Source organism: Rhinatrema bivittatum, chromosome 1 (genome assembly GCF_901001135.1).
Source record: "Rhinatrema bivittatum chromosome 1, aRhiBiv1.1, whole genome shotgun sequence".
In the NCBI taxonomy this organism is placed as follows: domain Eukaryota; kingdom Metazoa; phylum Chordata; class Amphibia; order Gymnophiona; family Rhinatrematidae; genus Rhinatrema; species Rhinatrema bivittatum.
In genome coordinates, this window is record NC_042615.1 from 617,127,754 (window position 1) to 617,143,877 (window position 16,124).

At 45.6% G+C, this 16,124-nt stretch overlaps 1 protein-coding gene across 5 annotated transcripts in view; it reads left to right on the forward strand.

Moving 5' to 3' along the window:
- Positions 1–16,124, forward strand: part of CCDC112 (coiled-coil domain containing 112) — a 79,537-nt gene that overhangs the window by 41,465 nt on the left and 21,948 nt on the right. For all 5 annotated transcript variants that reach the window (XM_029571367.1, XM_029571356.1, XM_029571348.1 and 2 more), the window contains 2 exons: positions 2,070–2,145; positions 14,410–14,800. In XM_029571367.1, coding sequence (XP_029427227.1) covers positions 2,070–2,145; positions 14,410–14,800 — 467 coding nt within the window. The remainder of the gene's footprint in view (positions 1–2,069; positions 2,146–14,409; positions 14,801–16,124) is intronic.

The window sequence follows — 16,124 nt, forward strand, 5'->3', positions numbered from 1 at the left end:
AAAAACAAACAAACAAAAACAAAACAAAAACTGCCTGGCGGGGGAAAGAGAAGATGAGGAGAGGAGCCATGGCACGCACCATAAAAAGAACAACAAACACCGGCCTGGGCTAAATTTAGCCCGCTACTCCACCATGCGCCATGGCCTCAGATCGTTCATTTTGCCTTCCCAGGCAGTGCGACCTTTGTGGGAAAAGTCCCGAGACAAAAATAAAAGGCACCCCCGCCCCTTCATTAGGGCTAAATGTCATTTTTTGGCATTGAGTCTCAGTACCTGTCCCCCCTCCACATATGGAGCCGGCAGCCCCCGTTATACCGGCCTCCCCAGAAGATGGATATAATAAGGGGCTTCCGATCTAACCAGACTGGGTCAATCCGTAGGTACTCACAGTCCAGAGTCTGTCGGCAGCCGATCCAAAAATTTTTTCGCGTCCTCTGGGGTCTCATACACAGTAACCTGGTCCGCATGCCACACGCGGAGGCGAGCCGGAAAAAGGAGAGAAAACTTCACTCCCTTGTTGTGAAGGCCAGTGCAGACGTTTGAAAAGCCTCTTCTCGCTTCCGACATGGCCGCGGAAAAATCCTGAAAGATTCGAATCGGGTGATTTTTATAACACAGCTCCCTCTTCCCTCGAGAAGCCCTCCATACCTCGCTTTTATGGGCCGAGTTTAATATTTTGGCTATTACCAAGCGGGGGCGAGTTTGGCCTTCTTTCCTGGCACCAAGCCTGTGAGCCCGCTCGACGACTAACTTGCCCTGTAGATGCGGTAGGAGTAAAGATTCAGGGAGCCACTCTTCTAGCAGCGTGCAGAGAGATCTGTCATCCACGCTCTCCGGGAAACCTAAGAAGCGGAGGTTGTCCCGGCGCGATCTGTTTTCCAGTTCTTCTAATTTGGCGTTTAGCGAGCTGATTTGCTTCTCTGCGGTGGCCATTTTCCGCTCTGTCTGCAAAGCGTCATCCTCCACGCTGGAAACCCTGTTCTCGATGTGTTCGAGTCGAGGTAGAAGTTCGCCCAGCGTTTCCTTCATTTCTCCTAGCTGGTTGGTAATGTGGTTTAATTTATCATCGAGGGCTTCACTTATCGCCGCTTTGATGTCCACAATAGTGATCCCCGGGGAAGTCGAAGGGGATTCCCCGGTCCCAGCGGTCGCCATTTTGTGAGAGGCCGCTACCGACTTTTCTTTCTCTCTGCGTCCGCCTTTTGTCGCCATCGGGGAGCTTAATTTATTCATATATCGGACTATGGACATAGGCGCTTCCCGGTGTGTAGGTTTTGTCCACCGTAAGGAAGAAAACGAGGCCGGATTTCTCGCGGTTTGGTGGGATGGGCCCTGGAGCTGGAGAGCGAGCGTCCTCCCAGCTCACCACATCACGTGATCTCCCTGTGTCAGTTTTTTAAATTATAATTTGTTCATATTAAAATGTTTCCCATCCTGTTGTAAGATTTGTTTTATTTTACTTCTGTTTATTGTTTATATATTTTTAAATACATTATTTCTGTTTTTATGTAATGTTTTGTGTACCAAACCTGAATTTATTACATCTGCCTGAAAAACACACTTACAATGGGTAGCAGCAAAAAATTCCCCTGAGATTTTCACTGTGTTAAGACTACACAAAAGGAGAAATAAAATGAGAGGGAGACGAGGACACTAAAGAGCCATCTTCATCGATGGCTCGCCAATGCCTCCACACTGAGTGTTTGTTATTGGAACTGTAATTGCCTGAAACGAAATAGCAATACTTTTGGTTTACTTAAAGTTCATTTTTTCAGAGCTTAGTAACAAGCCAGTCTCTGCAATGTGCCGCTTTGGTGACTCATAGTGGGCATTAGCTCTCAAGTTCTCCAAGCTCAGTAATTATTTTGAAGTGTTCCATGGAATTATGTGGGTAATGCTTTTTGTGCCCCACTTCATTGATTTCTGCCTGCAGTTCTGGATGCTGTTTGTGTTGCTAGTAATAAAACAAACAAACAAATAAATAAATAAAATATAAAACATTCTGCATCTTGGCTATACTGAATTGCTTGGAAAATAGCTATTTCCTTTTTTGTTTCTGTTTCTTGCAGTCATTGATAAGCTCAGAGAAATGATGGAAGAAATTGAAAATGCAATAAGCTCGTTCAAGAAAGAACAGCGACTGATGTAAGCAGCTTTTTCATTTCTTTTCATAAAGCATGCATAATTTGAACACGAAGATCAACAAAATCAAGTTTTATCTATAGGTTTTATAGTAATATGTATAAAGAAGAAACATAGATTTTCTACATTTATTCTCTTTCAGGCCAATTTCAAAAAACCCGCGGGAGAGCCGGCGCTCCGTGTTGAGCGCCGGCTCTCCCACCTCTCCTGGGTGCGCCTCTACTGGGCGCGCGATTCTCTATTTAAATTAGTCCGCGTGCTAAAAAGGAGGCGCTAGGGACAATAGCGCATCCCTAGCACCTCCTTATTAGTGGAAAAGGTGGCTTAAGTCATCTATGATGTTGTAATGTATTAATCTGTAGACTAAAGTTTTAAATAATATACTTGCTCTAATGTTTAGAGTTGACGTAAATTCAAGCCTCCTTAGCTCATTAAGTTATTAAGTTTTATATGTTTTTGCAATGTTACAATGTATCAAAAGTAAGACTCCTTAGTCCTACTAGTTCTCACAGTTACAATCCTTATATTCCTTAGCTCATTAAGTTGTTATCTATGTTCTGCAATGTTACAATGTATCAAATTAAGACTCCTAGTCCTACTAGTTTTCATGGTTATAATGTAAACCAATGTGAGATATTCCAATGAATGTCGGTATATAAAAGCAATCAAATAAAATACATTTTACCATTTACATTTCACTTCAAAGGCCCCTTTTCAACAGCATAGCTATAGCTCAGTTCTTTGCCTATGGAAACAAATATCTGGAAAAGGGACTTCTGGGAAAACCCCCCAAAAAACAGCATGTATGAGTTCAATTTTCTTAAGACTACAAATTGCTTGTTTAATTTCCTTTGTAAACGTTACGTGGGCAAAAAGCTCCAGAAAACACAATAATAATAATAATAAATGCGAATAATAGCAAAAATAAGCTCTCTCTCTTTCTCTCTCTCTCTTTCTCTCATGCATGTGAGAACCATCTGTCAGGTGTGTCCCAACAGAAAAAAGGTTGAGAACCACTGCCTTACAATATAAGGGGTAATAGTAGTGTGCACATTTTACTCTCAGAAATTAACGCCTGCCCAAGCCCGATCTCCAAGCCCGATCTCACCATGGTACCCACGCCGGATTGGCCACCGCTCTCTGCCCTATTTTCCAGCTCCTTCGTGCCATCCTCCCCCTCCAACACCCCCCAGCCTCACAGGCTGCACACCGCGTGCCCCAAGAGCTCCAGGCTCCCCCCACATCCACTCAGTGCGCTGGATTTCTCTTGTGGAGTTTGTTGTTTCTCATGTGCTCTCGAACTTCAGTTCCGAAAGATTCTCACGAAAGAAGCCCATGATATCCCCAGGTCAAAACAGAACATGGACAAATGACTAATGCTGTTGCCTCGGCCGAGTGCTCTGCAAAAGTCACTTATCATCAACATATGTTCCCGAACTATAACAGAAGACCTCCACAAGTTTAACAAGGCTCTCATTTCCGGATTTAAAAAAAAAAAAAAAGAGAGAGAGAGAGACTTTTTAAAGTCAATTATATATAAAGAATTTCACCTTACTCTTACATATCTTAAAATGTTTGGAAGACAGTAAAGCAAGGACAATTAATGTAGATAGCTTGGGAAAAATCCTGGGTGCTAGTTTCATTGATGGCTCCTGCCAAACTCCATTCAGGAGGGTGTGCTCTTATAGCTCTGCTCTGTTATAGAATTCATGCTGCTCTATGTCACTGAGGGAACAGGAGATGCCAGTGAAGTTTGCCATGGTGTATACTGTCAAGGTGAGAATGGAAGAATATATTGGTACAGTGTGGTGCCAGAGATATTAGGATCACACAGAGATGTGTGGAAAATTTAGAAAAAAAACTCCCCCCCCCCCAAAACTAGAAGTGAAAAAGTGACACTTTCCAGCTTCATTATTTTTTTCAAGACCTTCATATCTCTACATGGTGTAGCATGGGCTACCAGGAGAAGAGATGCTCATGCAGTGTGGTGTGGGCTAGCAGGGGAAAGAGGATGTTTTAGTGCAGATTACCAGGGTTAGAGAACATGCTGGTGCAGCCTGGTGGAGAAGATGAAAAGGCTGATGCAGAGGGAAGTGCGGTGCCAGTGCAGAACACTGGTCTGCCAGAGGAAGAGAACATGCTGGTATGGCACTTCTTTGCCTCCCCAGTCCTACTTCCCTTTGTGGCCACTCGAAAAGGACATATAGCTCTGGCCTAGTGCGGGCCTGGCCATACTTCCAGATGTGGTTAATGGAGATGAGAAGGAGCTTTGGGGAGAGGCTGGAAGGAAGATGAAGCTGTCTAAAGGAGGAAAAAGGATGGATAGAGTAAAAAAGACTGGGAGAGGGAAGTAAAGAAAATAAATGAGCAAAATAAGCTGAAAGAAACACACAATATAGTAAGAAAAGCAATGAAAACAATTTATACAAAAATTTTTCCTTGTGCCTAGAAATGTTCACAGGTACATTGGCAGTAGAAAGACTAGGGGGCACTCCATGAAGTTAGCACGGGGCACATTTAAAACTAATCGGAGAAAGTTCATTTTTACTCAACGCACAATTAAACTCTGGAATTTGTTGCCGGAGGATGTGGTTGTTACGCTTGGGCTCCGGTCAGGAGGCGTGAACACCACCCAGCAGGGTGGCTCCAGGCGGAGAGACACAGGAAGCTAGAAACAGTGTCTGGTTCCAGGCTGGGTCAAGGCAGGCGGCAATGAGCAGAGTCTAAGTTCAGGCTGGGTCAGGGCAGGCGGCAATGAGCAGAGTCTAAGTTCAGGCTGGGTCAGGGCAGGCGGCAATGAGCAGAGTCTAAGTTCAGGCTGGGTCAGGGCACAGTAAGCAGGGCAAGGCAGGTCAGAAGGCCCGTAGGCCACACACACACAGAAGGCCCGTAGGCCACACACCATAAGCGGGGCAAGGCAGGTCAGAAGGCCCGTAGGCCACACACACACAGAAGGCCCGTAGGCCACACACCATAAGCGGGGCAAGGCAGGTCAGAAGGCCCGTAGGCTCCACACACACACAGAAGGCCCGTAGGCCACACACCATAAGCAGAGCAGGGCAGGTCAGAAGGCCCGTAGGCCACACACACACACAGAAGGCCCGTAGGCCACACACCATAAGCAGAGCAGGGCAGGTCAGAAGGCCCGTAGGCCACACACACACACAGAAGGCCCGTAGGCCACACACCATAAGCAGAGCAGGGCAGGTCAGAAGGCCCGTAGGCCACACACACACACAGAAGGCCCGTAGGCCACACACCATAAGCAGAGCAGGGCAGGTCAGAAGGCCCGTAGGCCACACACACACACAGAAGGCCCCTAGGCCACACACCATAAGCAGAGCAGGGCAGGTCAGAAGGCCCGTAGGCCACACACACACACAGAAGGCCCGTAGGCCACACACCATAAGCAGAGCAGGGCAGGTCAGAAGGCCCGTAGGCCACACACACACAGAAGGCCCGTAGGCCACACACCGTAAGCAGAGCAAGCAGGTCAGAAGGCCCGTAGGCCAGGTGAGAACAACGAGGAAGGAGGCCCGAAGGCCGCGCAAGGCAAGGAAAGGCCCGAAGGCCGCGCAAGGCTAGAGCAGGGAGCCCAGGTGAGCTCGATGCCGAAGCACCGAGGCAACTGGCAGGCAGGGTTATAAGGACACACCCAGAGCACAGAGTGGACAGATAAGATGGACTGGGCCTGTCCGGAAAGCCAGCACTAGAGGGACCCCTGGTGGTGAGGCGGGCGCATTGCAGCCAAAACTGTAACAGTACCCCCTCCTCAAGGCCTCCCCCTCCTCCTGGGTCCCATCTTAGCAGGGGGTACTCAAAGATGAGATCTGGCCCCTCCGAGGGCAACAACAGCTGGAGCCATTCAACAAGCTCAGATGGCTGAGTTAGAAAGTCTGTTAGTGGTACCGGTTTGAGCCCCTCCGGGGGTGGCAGCAGGACCGGTTTAGCAGGCTCTTCTCAGGGTAGTGCAGCAGGTTCGGGCCCCTCTCGGGATGAAACAGCAGGCTGGAACACCTCTCCGGGCGTTGTAGCAGGATCGGACCCCTCTCGGGGCGATGAAGCAGGCTTGGTCCCCTCTTGGGGTGATGCAGCAGGCTTGGCCCCCTCCTGGGGCGATGCAGCAGGCTTGGCCCCCTCCTGGGGCGATGCAGCAGGCTTGGCCCCCTCTTGGGGCGATGCAGCAGGCTTGGCCCCCTCTTGGGGCGATGCAGCAGGCTTGGCCCCCTCTTGGGGCGATGCAGCAGGCTTGGCCCCCTCTAGGGGCGATGCAGCAGGCTTGGCCCCCTCTAGGGGCGATGCAGCAGGCTTGGGCCCCCCCTGGGGTGATGAAGCAGGCTCAGATGGCAGAGCAGCAAGGTTTGAAGCAGTGCACATAGAAGACTCAAGTAGCACTGCTGTGGGCTTGATACCTCGAGCCACACTCTGAGGCTCCTTATTTTGTTTCTGGAGGAGCAGTTTAGAGAAAGCACAGGCAGTTCTAGGATGTCTAGGGAATGTGCTCGTTAGTGTCTCAACAGCAGCTGTGGGCAGCAGAGCCCTGCTAGAGTTAATCAACTCTCTCCGTTTGAGAGAAACCTGTTCCTGAGGCTCTAGCACTGGTGTCACAGAAGCCTTCTTGGCCAGGTAAGTCCTGGGTTTTTCTATCCACAAACTGCCAGCAAAAATGTCTGTTTTAGTTGAGCCAGAAACAGAATACTGGTTAGGAGAGCTGATAGCTTTTTTTAATGGCACAGCTGGTCCTAGAGCAGAACACCGGGGGCAGGGTTTGCCTGGTGGTAACAAACACGGAAGACAGGAGCATTTCCACCACCCTGGTTTAGGAGCCAGACAGTTCAAACATTCCTGATAGACAGAGACATTTTTCTTGTTGCAATTATTGCATGACCAGTGTTCCTGACCAACAAGTTCACAGGCTAGACAGTTCTGATAGCTTGGATAATTCAAAGTCTGACAGGAATTGCAGGTATAAAACTTTAAAGAAGGAGGCATCTTGAATTAGTGAAAAAGTTGACTCACCGGCAGGACACAGACCATCTCTTCCCCTGGAAATTTGATGGCTTCGGCATACTGTTATGCTTGGGCTCCGGTCAGGAGGCGTGAACACCACCCAGCAGGGTGGCTCCAGGCGGAGAGACACAGGAAGCTAGAAACAGTGTCTGGTTCCAGGCTGGGTCAAGGCAGGCGGCAATGAGCAGAGTCTAAGTTCAGGCTGGGTCAGGGCAGGCGGCAATGAGCAGAGTCTAAGTTCAGGCTGGGTCAGGGCAGGCGGCAATGAGCAGAGTCTAAGTTCAGGCTGGGTCAGGGCACAGTAAGCAGGGCAAGGCAGGTCAGAAGGCCCGTAGGCCACACACACACAGAAGGCCCGTAGGCCACACACCATAAGCGGGGCAAGGCAGGTCAGAAGGCCCGTAGGCCACACACACACAGAAGGCCCGTAGGCCACACACCATAAGCGGGGCAAGGCAGGTCAGAAGGCCCGTAGGCCACACACACACAGAAGGCCCGTAGGCCACACACCATAAGCGGGGCAAGGCAGGTCAGAAGGCCCGTAGGCCACACACACACAGAAGGTCCGTAGGCCACACACCATAAGCGGGGCAAGGCAGGTCAGAAGGCCCGAAGGCCACACACCGTAAGCAGAGCAAGCAGGTCAGAAGGCCCGTAGGCCAGGTGAGAACAACGAGGAAGGAGGCCGCGCAAGGAAAGGAAAGGCCGCGCAAGGCTAGAGCAGGGAGCCCAGGTGAGCTCGATGCCGAAGCACCGAGGCAACTGGCAGGCAGGGTTATAAGGACACACCCAGAGCACAGAGTGGACAGATAAGATGGACTGGGCCTGTCCGGAAAGCCAGCACTAGAGGGACCCCTGGTGGTGAGGCGGGTGCATTGCAGCCAAAACTGTAACAGTGGTTAGAGCAGTTAGTATAGCTGTGTTTAAAAAAGGATTGGATAAGTTCTTGGAGGAGAAGTCCATTACCTGCTATTAAGTTCACTTAGAAAATAGCCACTGCTATTACTAGCAACGGTAACATGGAATAGACTTAGTTTTTGGGTACTTGCCAGGTTCTTATGGCCTGGATTGGCCACTGTTGGAAACAGGATGCTGGGCTTGATGGACCCTTGGTCTGACCCAGTATGGCATGTTCTTATGTTCTCAGTGACCCAGCAGGCACATCTAGTTCTCCCTTCATCTTTTAGTTTCCTTCCAGTCTGCATCAATGTGCAGCAGGTAATAGAATGAAGGAACAAGTTGGCAGGTGGCTTAATTTAGATCAAAGTAGTTGCAAACTAACCATGGGGCTAGCAGGCAAAGAACTTGGGCTCAAGTTTCTGAGTCTTTTGGCTTCTCTTTCTTCCCTTATGCTTCCTGTTTAGATAAGAGATGTGCACAGCACAGATGTGAAACCATAAGCTTTCCTTCCTCTGGACCCATGGCCATATGTTCTGGGAGACTAAGGGGATAATTTTATAGCAGTCTGCTTAAATTTGCAGGCTGTTATGTGTAAATTGGACCAATTTTCAAAGCAAATCTATGCATGTAAGTTCACTTTGAGAATTATCCCATGTGAACTACCTGCACAAAGTTGCACCTGCTGCTTTATGCAGAGAAAGTTTTCAGGGGAAATGTATGTACTTTTTCATTTTCAAAAGCATGCGTGTAAATGCAAATCTTGCCCAGACTCCACCCAGAACCCCTCTCTCCTGTTTGCTTAAAGTTACTCGCATCCAGGATGTATGCACATAGTTTTACATGTGTATCAGCTAAGCAGTTTTTCAGAAGGGCCATTTCTGCAAGTAAAGCACAGTTTTCACCTAGAGAAGCCCCTTTGAAAATTACCCTCTTAATGGAGGAGCAAATAGAGTGAGCAGACAGTCTGGGAATCTTCTGGAAAATCCAGGAGACTTGGGTTGCCTTATTTTGCATACAGTGAGATATAGTTAAACTCAATATTTTAATCCAGAGTAAAAACACAAACATTTTAGATTTACTATGCATTGTTAAATAAAAATTAGGTGAAAATTGTAAATCCCCTGAATACATGGATCTATCTGCCAGGCCCCCTTCTTTTCTTAGACACCACAAGAAGACGTTCTTTATAGAATAATTAATGTATACTTTATTGTTAGGAATTTATCAATTACAGCAAATATGATAATTGCAAAAGAGAAAGAAAGCTGAAATATTTCCTGTTACACATGTAGGAGATAAATTACAAATTTACATATTTGCTCATTATTCTAAGTTTCTATCCATAGTAACAAGCTAGCATTTTAGTGATGTCACCCATATCTAACGACATCACTATATAAATCTGGTATTGGTTAGAAATAATCATCTCAGATTAAGTAGTCTACAGTGCCATCCAGTGAATGGAAATTTATAGAAGTCCAAGCCCTGAGGATGCAACTAGCTTAATAACATAAAACAAATGTTTTTTTATTTGCTACACACTTGTGTCTGTGCTTAGATTCCCAATTTCTCTATGCATTTAGGTACACACTCCTCTGCTTATTCCCAGTCCACATAATGAAAGAAGTCAGCCTTGTAGCTGAAACATTTATTTATTTTACTTATATTCCACTTTTTGACACTTCAAAGTAGATTACAGTCAGTTGCTGTAGGTCCTTCCCTATCCCCAGAGGGCTTACAATCTAATTTGTATATGAGGCAATGGAAAATAAAGTGACTTGCCCAAGGTCACAAGGAATGGCAGTGGGATTTGAACTCTGGTTTCCCTGGTTTGTAGCCAGTTGCTCAAACCAATAGGCTGTTCCACTCTAGCAGATACGTTTTCCCTCTTGACTGTTTCCAGTATCCAAGGCTAAAGAAAAGTTCTACAAATAGCTGGAACTTTCCTGTTAGAAGCAATAATGGCGGTACTTTTTTAAATTTTTTTTTTTTTTTTTTTTTTTGCAAGCTCTTCTCCGAGACAGGTTTAAGAGCCACAGATCCATCCATTTTTACCAAAAGTAACGAACCAATTGTTATAGTTTTGGGACTCCAATAACTTTTCAGGGGAATCAGGTTGTATTTCTTTACAGGAGACACACACTCCCACAGGAATAAACTAGTCTGATTCCAGCCTTTCTTAAAACACGTATCTCTATTATAGCTTCATAAGTCATCTGTCTTCTCTTCAGAACAGTATACTCAATTACTCACAGTTCAGCTTCGTCTCAGCTCAGTGTTTGGTCAGCAATATTCTACAGGAGCTATCTTCTTCCTGGAGACCCAAGCCTGGTCTGTTGATCCTAGCTAGGTTCAGACCTTTATTCCCCAATCTCTGGTCATGCCCTCTGAGCTCCACCTGCCCTGCAGGATCCTACCCACAGAGCATACTCCTTAGGGGATTTAAGATGGACCAGGTGTCTAGCCCCATCCTGCACAGGTAAATAGGGGCACACTATCTCACTATATATCTATATATAGAGATATAGATATATACCCCTATAACATATATATTATAGTGAACAATCCAGCATAATACCTTTCAAAAAAGTGTCCTTGATCTTATTGTATGAAAAAAAACAAACATGACACAAAAATACTGAACTCCCTAATCCTTAAAATGGATGAAGTGCCCTCAAGTCCTGAAGTGCACTCAAGTGCACTCAAGTGCCCTCTTTTCCTATGTTGCTGACCTCACAAAGCCCTCCCGTCCCACACCCCAAGAAAGCAACCCCACGGAAAAATGCGAAGAGCTCGCAAAGTATTTCCACAACAAAATTGCAAACATCATCAAGCGCTTCCTCCCCACGCCCATCCCTACCCCACTGCTCCCTAACCATAATGGCCCCGTGCTGAAATCCCTAGACCTTACATCCACCGTAGAAATAATGTCTATCCTAAAAAAGATAAAGCCAGCATCCCATATAGCAGACACAATCCCCACAAAAACCCTCTTCTCCATTCCCACCTCCATCGCTAAATCCCTAGCTGACATAATAAATTGTTCATTAGCATCTGGCAAAGTCCCAGACCCACTCAAAATTGCTGTTGTCAAACCCCTCCTCAAAAAACCTTCCCTTAACCCATCTGACCCAGCAAACTATCGTCCTATATCCAACCTCCCCCTGATTGCCAAAGTACTTGAGAAGGTAGTCAATTCCCAAGTTTCAGACTTCCTCGAGGACCACCACATCTTACATCCATCCCAATTTGGGTTCCGTAAGGAGCGTAATACAGAAAATCTCCTGCTCGCAATCACCAACACCATCCACATAGGTATGGGCCAAGGGACATCCTTTCTCCTCGCTATCCTTGATATCTCAGCTGCCTTTGATACAGTCAATCACCAAATCCTACTTTCCCTACTTGCAGAAATAGGTATTGCAGGCACTGCATTATCTTGGTTCTCCTCATACCTCGCTAATAGAGAATACATAGTAAAGATTGACAAAGCTGAATCTTCTCACATCTCCCTCACACAAGGAGTTCCTCAGGGGTCCTCACTCTCTTCCACCCTTTTCAATATTTATATACTGCCCCTGTGCCACCTGCTCTCTGACCTAGGATTGAACTTCTTCCTATATGCCGACGACGTTCAAATCCTCATCCCTATCCAAAATACCCTAAAAGAAACCCTCCAACTATGGGACTCCCATCTTACATCCATCAATTCACTCCTATCCAACCTCCACCTTGCCCTTAATGCTTCTAAAACCGAGATACTCATAATATCCAATCAACCTGAACTATCACTCCCTAATATCACATCCTCTCTCCACGTCCCACCACCAACTGTCAGAGACCTCGGTATCGAACTTGACCAACGCCTCGACTTCAAAGCTCACATTAAATCCATTCTTAAGGGAGGCTTTTACAAACTCCACATCATGAAAAAGCTAAAACCACTGCTCCACACACAAGATTTCCGTCTAGTCTTGCAGACCACTATCCTCTCCAAAGTGGATTACTGCAATTCCCTCCTCATTGGCCTTCCAGAGTCGACCATCAAACCCCTACAAATCCTGCAGAACGCGATGGCGAGAATCTTAACGAACACCCGAAAAAGAGACCACATCACCCCCATACTCAAGGACCTCCACTGGTTACCCATCTCTTTCCGTATACAGTATAAAACCCTCACTATACTACACAACCTCCTCTACAAATCCAACCCCTGGCTCAAGGACTCACCGCACTTCCGCATAACCAATCGTCCTACCAGATCCTCCCACACAGGTATCCTACATACTCCCTCCCTCAAAATTGCTCATCTCACCTCCACGAGAGAAAGGGCCTTTACCATAGCAGGCCCTTCACTCTGGAACACTCTCCCCACCTTTCTCCGCCTTGAACCCTGCCTGGCCACCTTCAAAAAAGGCATAAAAACGTGGCTTTTCAGAAAGGCCTATCCGGAAACCAATCAAACCTAGTCACTCCTACCCTAGTTCCTCACTTACAGCCCCCAGCCTTAATCCCTCACACCCTGCCAGCCCTTCTAAGGCACCTCCTTATCGCCTTTCCTTTGCCCGCCCTCGTTCTGCTATTTTACAAAATTGCTCATTGTATCCGATGTAATTAATCTATTGCTAGTTGTAACTGCTGTAAATAGTCCCTTCTGTAAATAAGTTCCTCCTATTTCTTATTTTTGACGGTTGTTCCTTACTCTCTTTCACGCTACCTATCTTTCTCTCTCTTCTCCTGTCTCCCTTACCCCCCTCCTTTTTTCTGGCCTGCTCCCATCCCCTGCCCCCTGTTCATTGTAATTTCCTCCTTTAATTGAGTTACTTGTAAACCGGCGTGATGTGCCATACGAACGTCGGTATATTAAAAGTTGTTAAATAAATAAATAAATAAATAAATAAATAAATGAAAAAGCCTGTTCATAGCCTCATTACACTGCCAAGCTGCAACAATGCCAGAAAAGGCATTAAAATTTTTTTAAATCATCACTAGCATAAAAAATATCCACTCCCAGAGAGGGAGAGAAGGTGTCCTCCCTGGGGAAACAAGGGAACCAGCACCACTGGTTTTCAGTCTCCTCTCGTTCATGGGTAGAAAGAAAGGAAAGATCACCCCCACTGCTTGCCCTGCTGTATTGGGGGGGATGGCCCCCTCACAGTTTCTAATAACCCCAGAAGTACATTTCCCCCCCCCCCCCCCCCTGAATCTCCAGACTGCAGGTTTTGTACCTCTACTATCTGCTGGAGAAAAACCCATGCGTCTGGACTGACCCGGGGGGGGGGGCGCTTAGGAACTACAAATTGACGTCCACAAAATTAAGCCATGTTCCTAAAGCATATAGCATAGACTATAATCTACGCAAACCCCACTGTTACATTTTACTAGTTATCACCCTACCAGCTGGTCCGTTTTTAAGATTTCATTGCTTGTGTACCACCATAGATGAATATGAAAACCAAGCCAATAAGATGAGCGAAAGGTTCATACAGAAAGGATATCTGCGCAAGTTCATTAAACAAGTGCACAAAAGAACTTTTTTTGCCAATAGAGATTTACTGTTGAAAGAACCTTTCTAAACTGTTTGGTTTGTGTGTTACTCTGTACGCAAAGAATATGTAGCATTCAACACATCATCCTTTGACACTGGGACATTCTTGCAGTTCATGACGATTTCAAAGAGACACCAATTTTTGCTTTTACTAGAGGACACAATCTACATGATAAATTGAATGTCAGTAACTAATCAGGTGCAAACATTTCAACATCCTTCTTTCTCAAAACAGTTTGTTTTGCATGGATGTTATAACTGCAACTAATTGAATCTCAATTTAAGAAATTAATAAGTGAATGTTTTTATGCCAGTGATTAAAAAATTGTAATATGCCTTTTCTGGCATTGTTGCAGCTTGGCAGTATAATGAGACTTTTTCATTCATTTTAAGGATTAGGTAACACATTTAAGTTTTTGTGTACTGTTTGTTTTTATTTTTATATGTAAATATATAAATATAAATATTCACACAACAGAATGTGTTTCTCTGGAGATTATATTATATATATATTAGCCAGCTCTGACTGTAGTCCATATGTGTTTAAGAACCTGCCTTATTGCAAACATTGGGTCTGATTTTAAAAAGCATTTACATGCTTACAATTGGATTTTATATCTATAAATGCACTTTACCCATGTAAGTGGGCTTTTGAAAATTGTTATATTACATACCATTGAATTGTCCATAGGATATTCATGTGTAAGTATATTTTACATGGGTAAATGACTTTTGACAGTTGCTACAATAGTATATTGCATTTACACATGTAACTCATTTTAAAATTACCTCCATTGTGTTTGTTGTAGTTATGAAGAACTTATAAAAGAGGAGAAAAAAGTGATGAATGAAATTATTGCTTTAGAGAAAAAAAGAGAGACCTGGGTGTTGGCTAATTCAGCTGCAGAGAGAGGCTACAGATTGCCCTCTGGCAAGATGGCAGTGGAAAAAGTGATGGTGAGCCATCTCCCGAAAGAGGTGCTGGAATTTGAAAAGTTCCTCCAACATACTGGAGGGCGACAAGGAGGCTGGGATGATTATGACCATCAGAATTTCCTTAAATTGTTGGCAAAGCAGAGAGGAAAGCTGACATGCATGGAAGAGGCTACGGAGTATATTCCAGGTAGAACAAAGGAGGATATCCAGCAGCATGAAAAATGGTATCAAGAGTTTTTGTTTCTGGAGGACAGGAAAAAAGAGGTAAGAGTTTGAACAATCTGAATCTAAATATTTCAAGGGGTTCATGGACTAGGCATATGCAGATGCAAAAGTATTTTAGTTCATTTGTTTCATAGGTCATCTGCATTTGTTTCATTAATTTAAAAATATTTTTTGTGTGTTTTTGTTTGTTAATCAGTGGTGGAGACAATGCAGCCTATTTTGAACATCAAAACTGGGGTTTTCTAATCCAATTCTATGAAGCTTTTGGGTAGAAACAGCAGAAGGGGGAAGAGAACACCAAGATTGGCAAAGTGGCATGAATAACTTAAGGTACCATAAAGGGGCAAAAGCGTACCAGCAGTGCCAGGAGTTCTCCAAGGCATCATCGGAGGAGAAAAGAGTGTCAAGAACATCCCAAGGCTTCAAAAGAGGGCAACTGGTACAATGACATGAACCACCAAAGGTGGCACAAAGTGGCAAGAACACCCAAAGGCACCATGAAGAGTAACAAACAGCAAAGGTGGCAGGAAAAAAAAAAACTCAGGCACTGATAGCGGGACAAAGAAGTGCTAAGAGTGGCATGAAAACTCCAAGACACCATAAGAAGTGCAAAGCAGCCACCCACAGTGGCAAGAACACCCCAGGTGAAGAGTGTGGCGTATGGAAGCAAGGTTGAGTTGATAAGACCCCCCAAGGTGTATAGCATGAGGGGTATAGCGGCAAGGCAGACTGGCAGCAAGATCCTCAAGATGTAAAATCTGGATATGGCAGAAAGACCCCCAAGGTATAATGTGAAGAGTATGGCAGCAAGAATCCCAAAGTGTAGCATCATGGACATGGCAGCTAGGCAGAGTGGGCAGCAAGACCCGCAAGTGCTTACTCACATGGAAATTCTGGAAAGTCCATCAAAAGCAGATTGATTTTCAAAAAGACAAGCTTTTCCATCAAATGGCACCAACCTTGAGTGCTGAGGGCTCACAATGTCCCCTGCTATTGAAAAGACACATTCACTAGCCACACTGGTTGGTGGGCAGGAAAGATAAAGCTAAGCCATCTTGGCCAGTTGTGGCTCAACCATGGACTGTGTGCCCAATATGCCAGTACATCTGTATTCATGTCCTTGATGGGCTCTGTTGGATAGTATGTCAAATAAATTTTCACTGGTGTCTGCTTTGCTAGGGTAAGGCGAGGATCTCTCTTGCCAGCTGCTTTAGATACAGCCTGTGTTGGGAGAGATGGTTAGGTGGGGGCAAACTGGCTTTGGTGTACTGAAGTGAGGGAGGAAGTATTAGTTGCCATCCTTTACTGCCAGATGCAGCAAGCGTGCAAAGCAATAGATATCCCTAAAGCTCCCATATTCCAT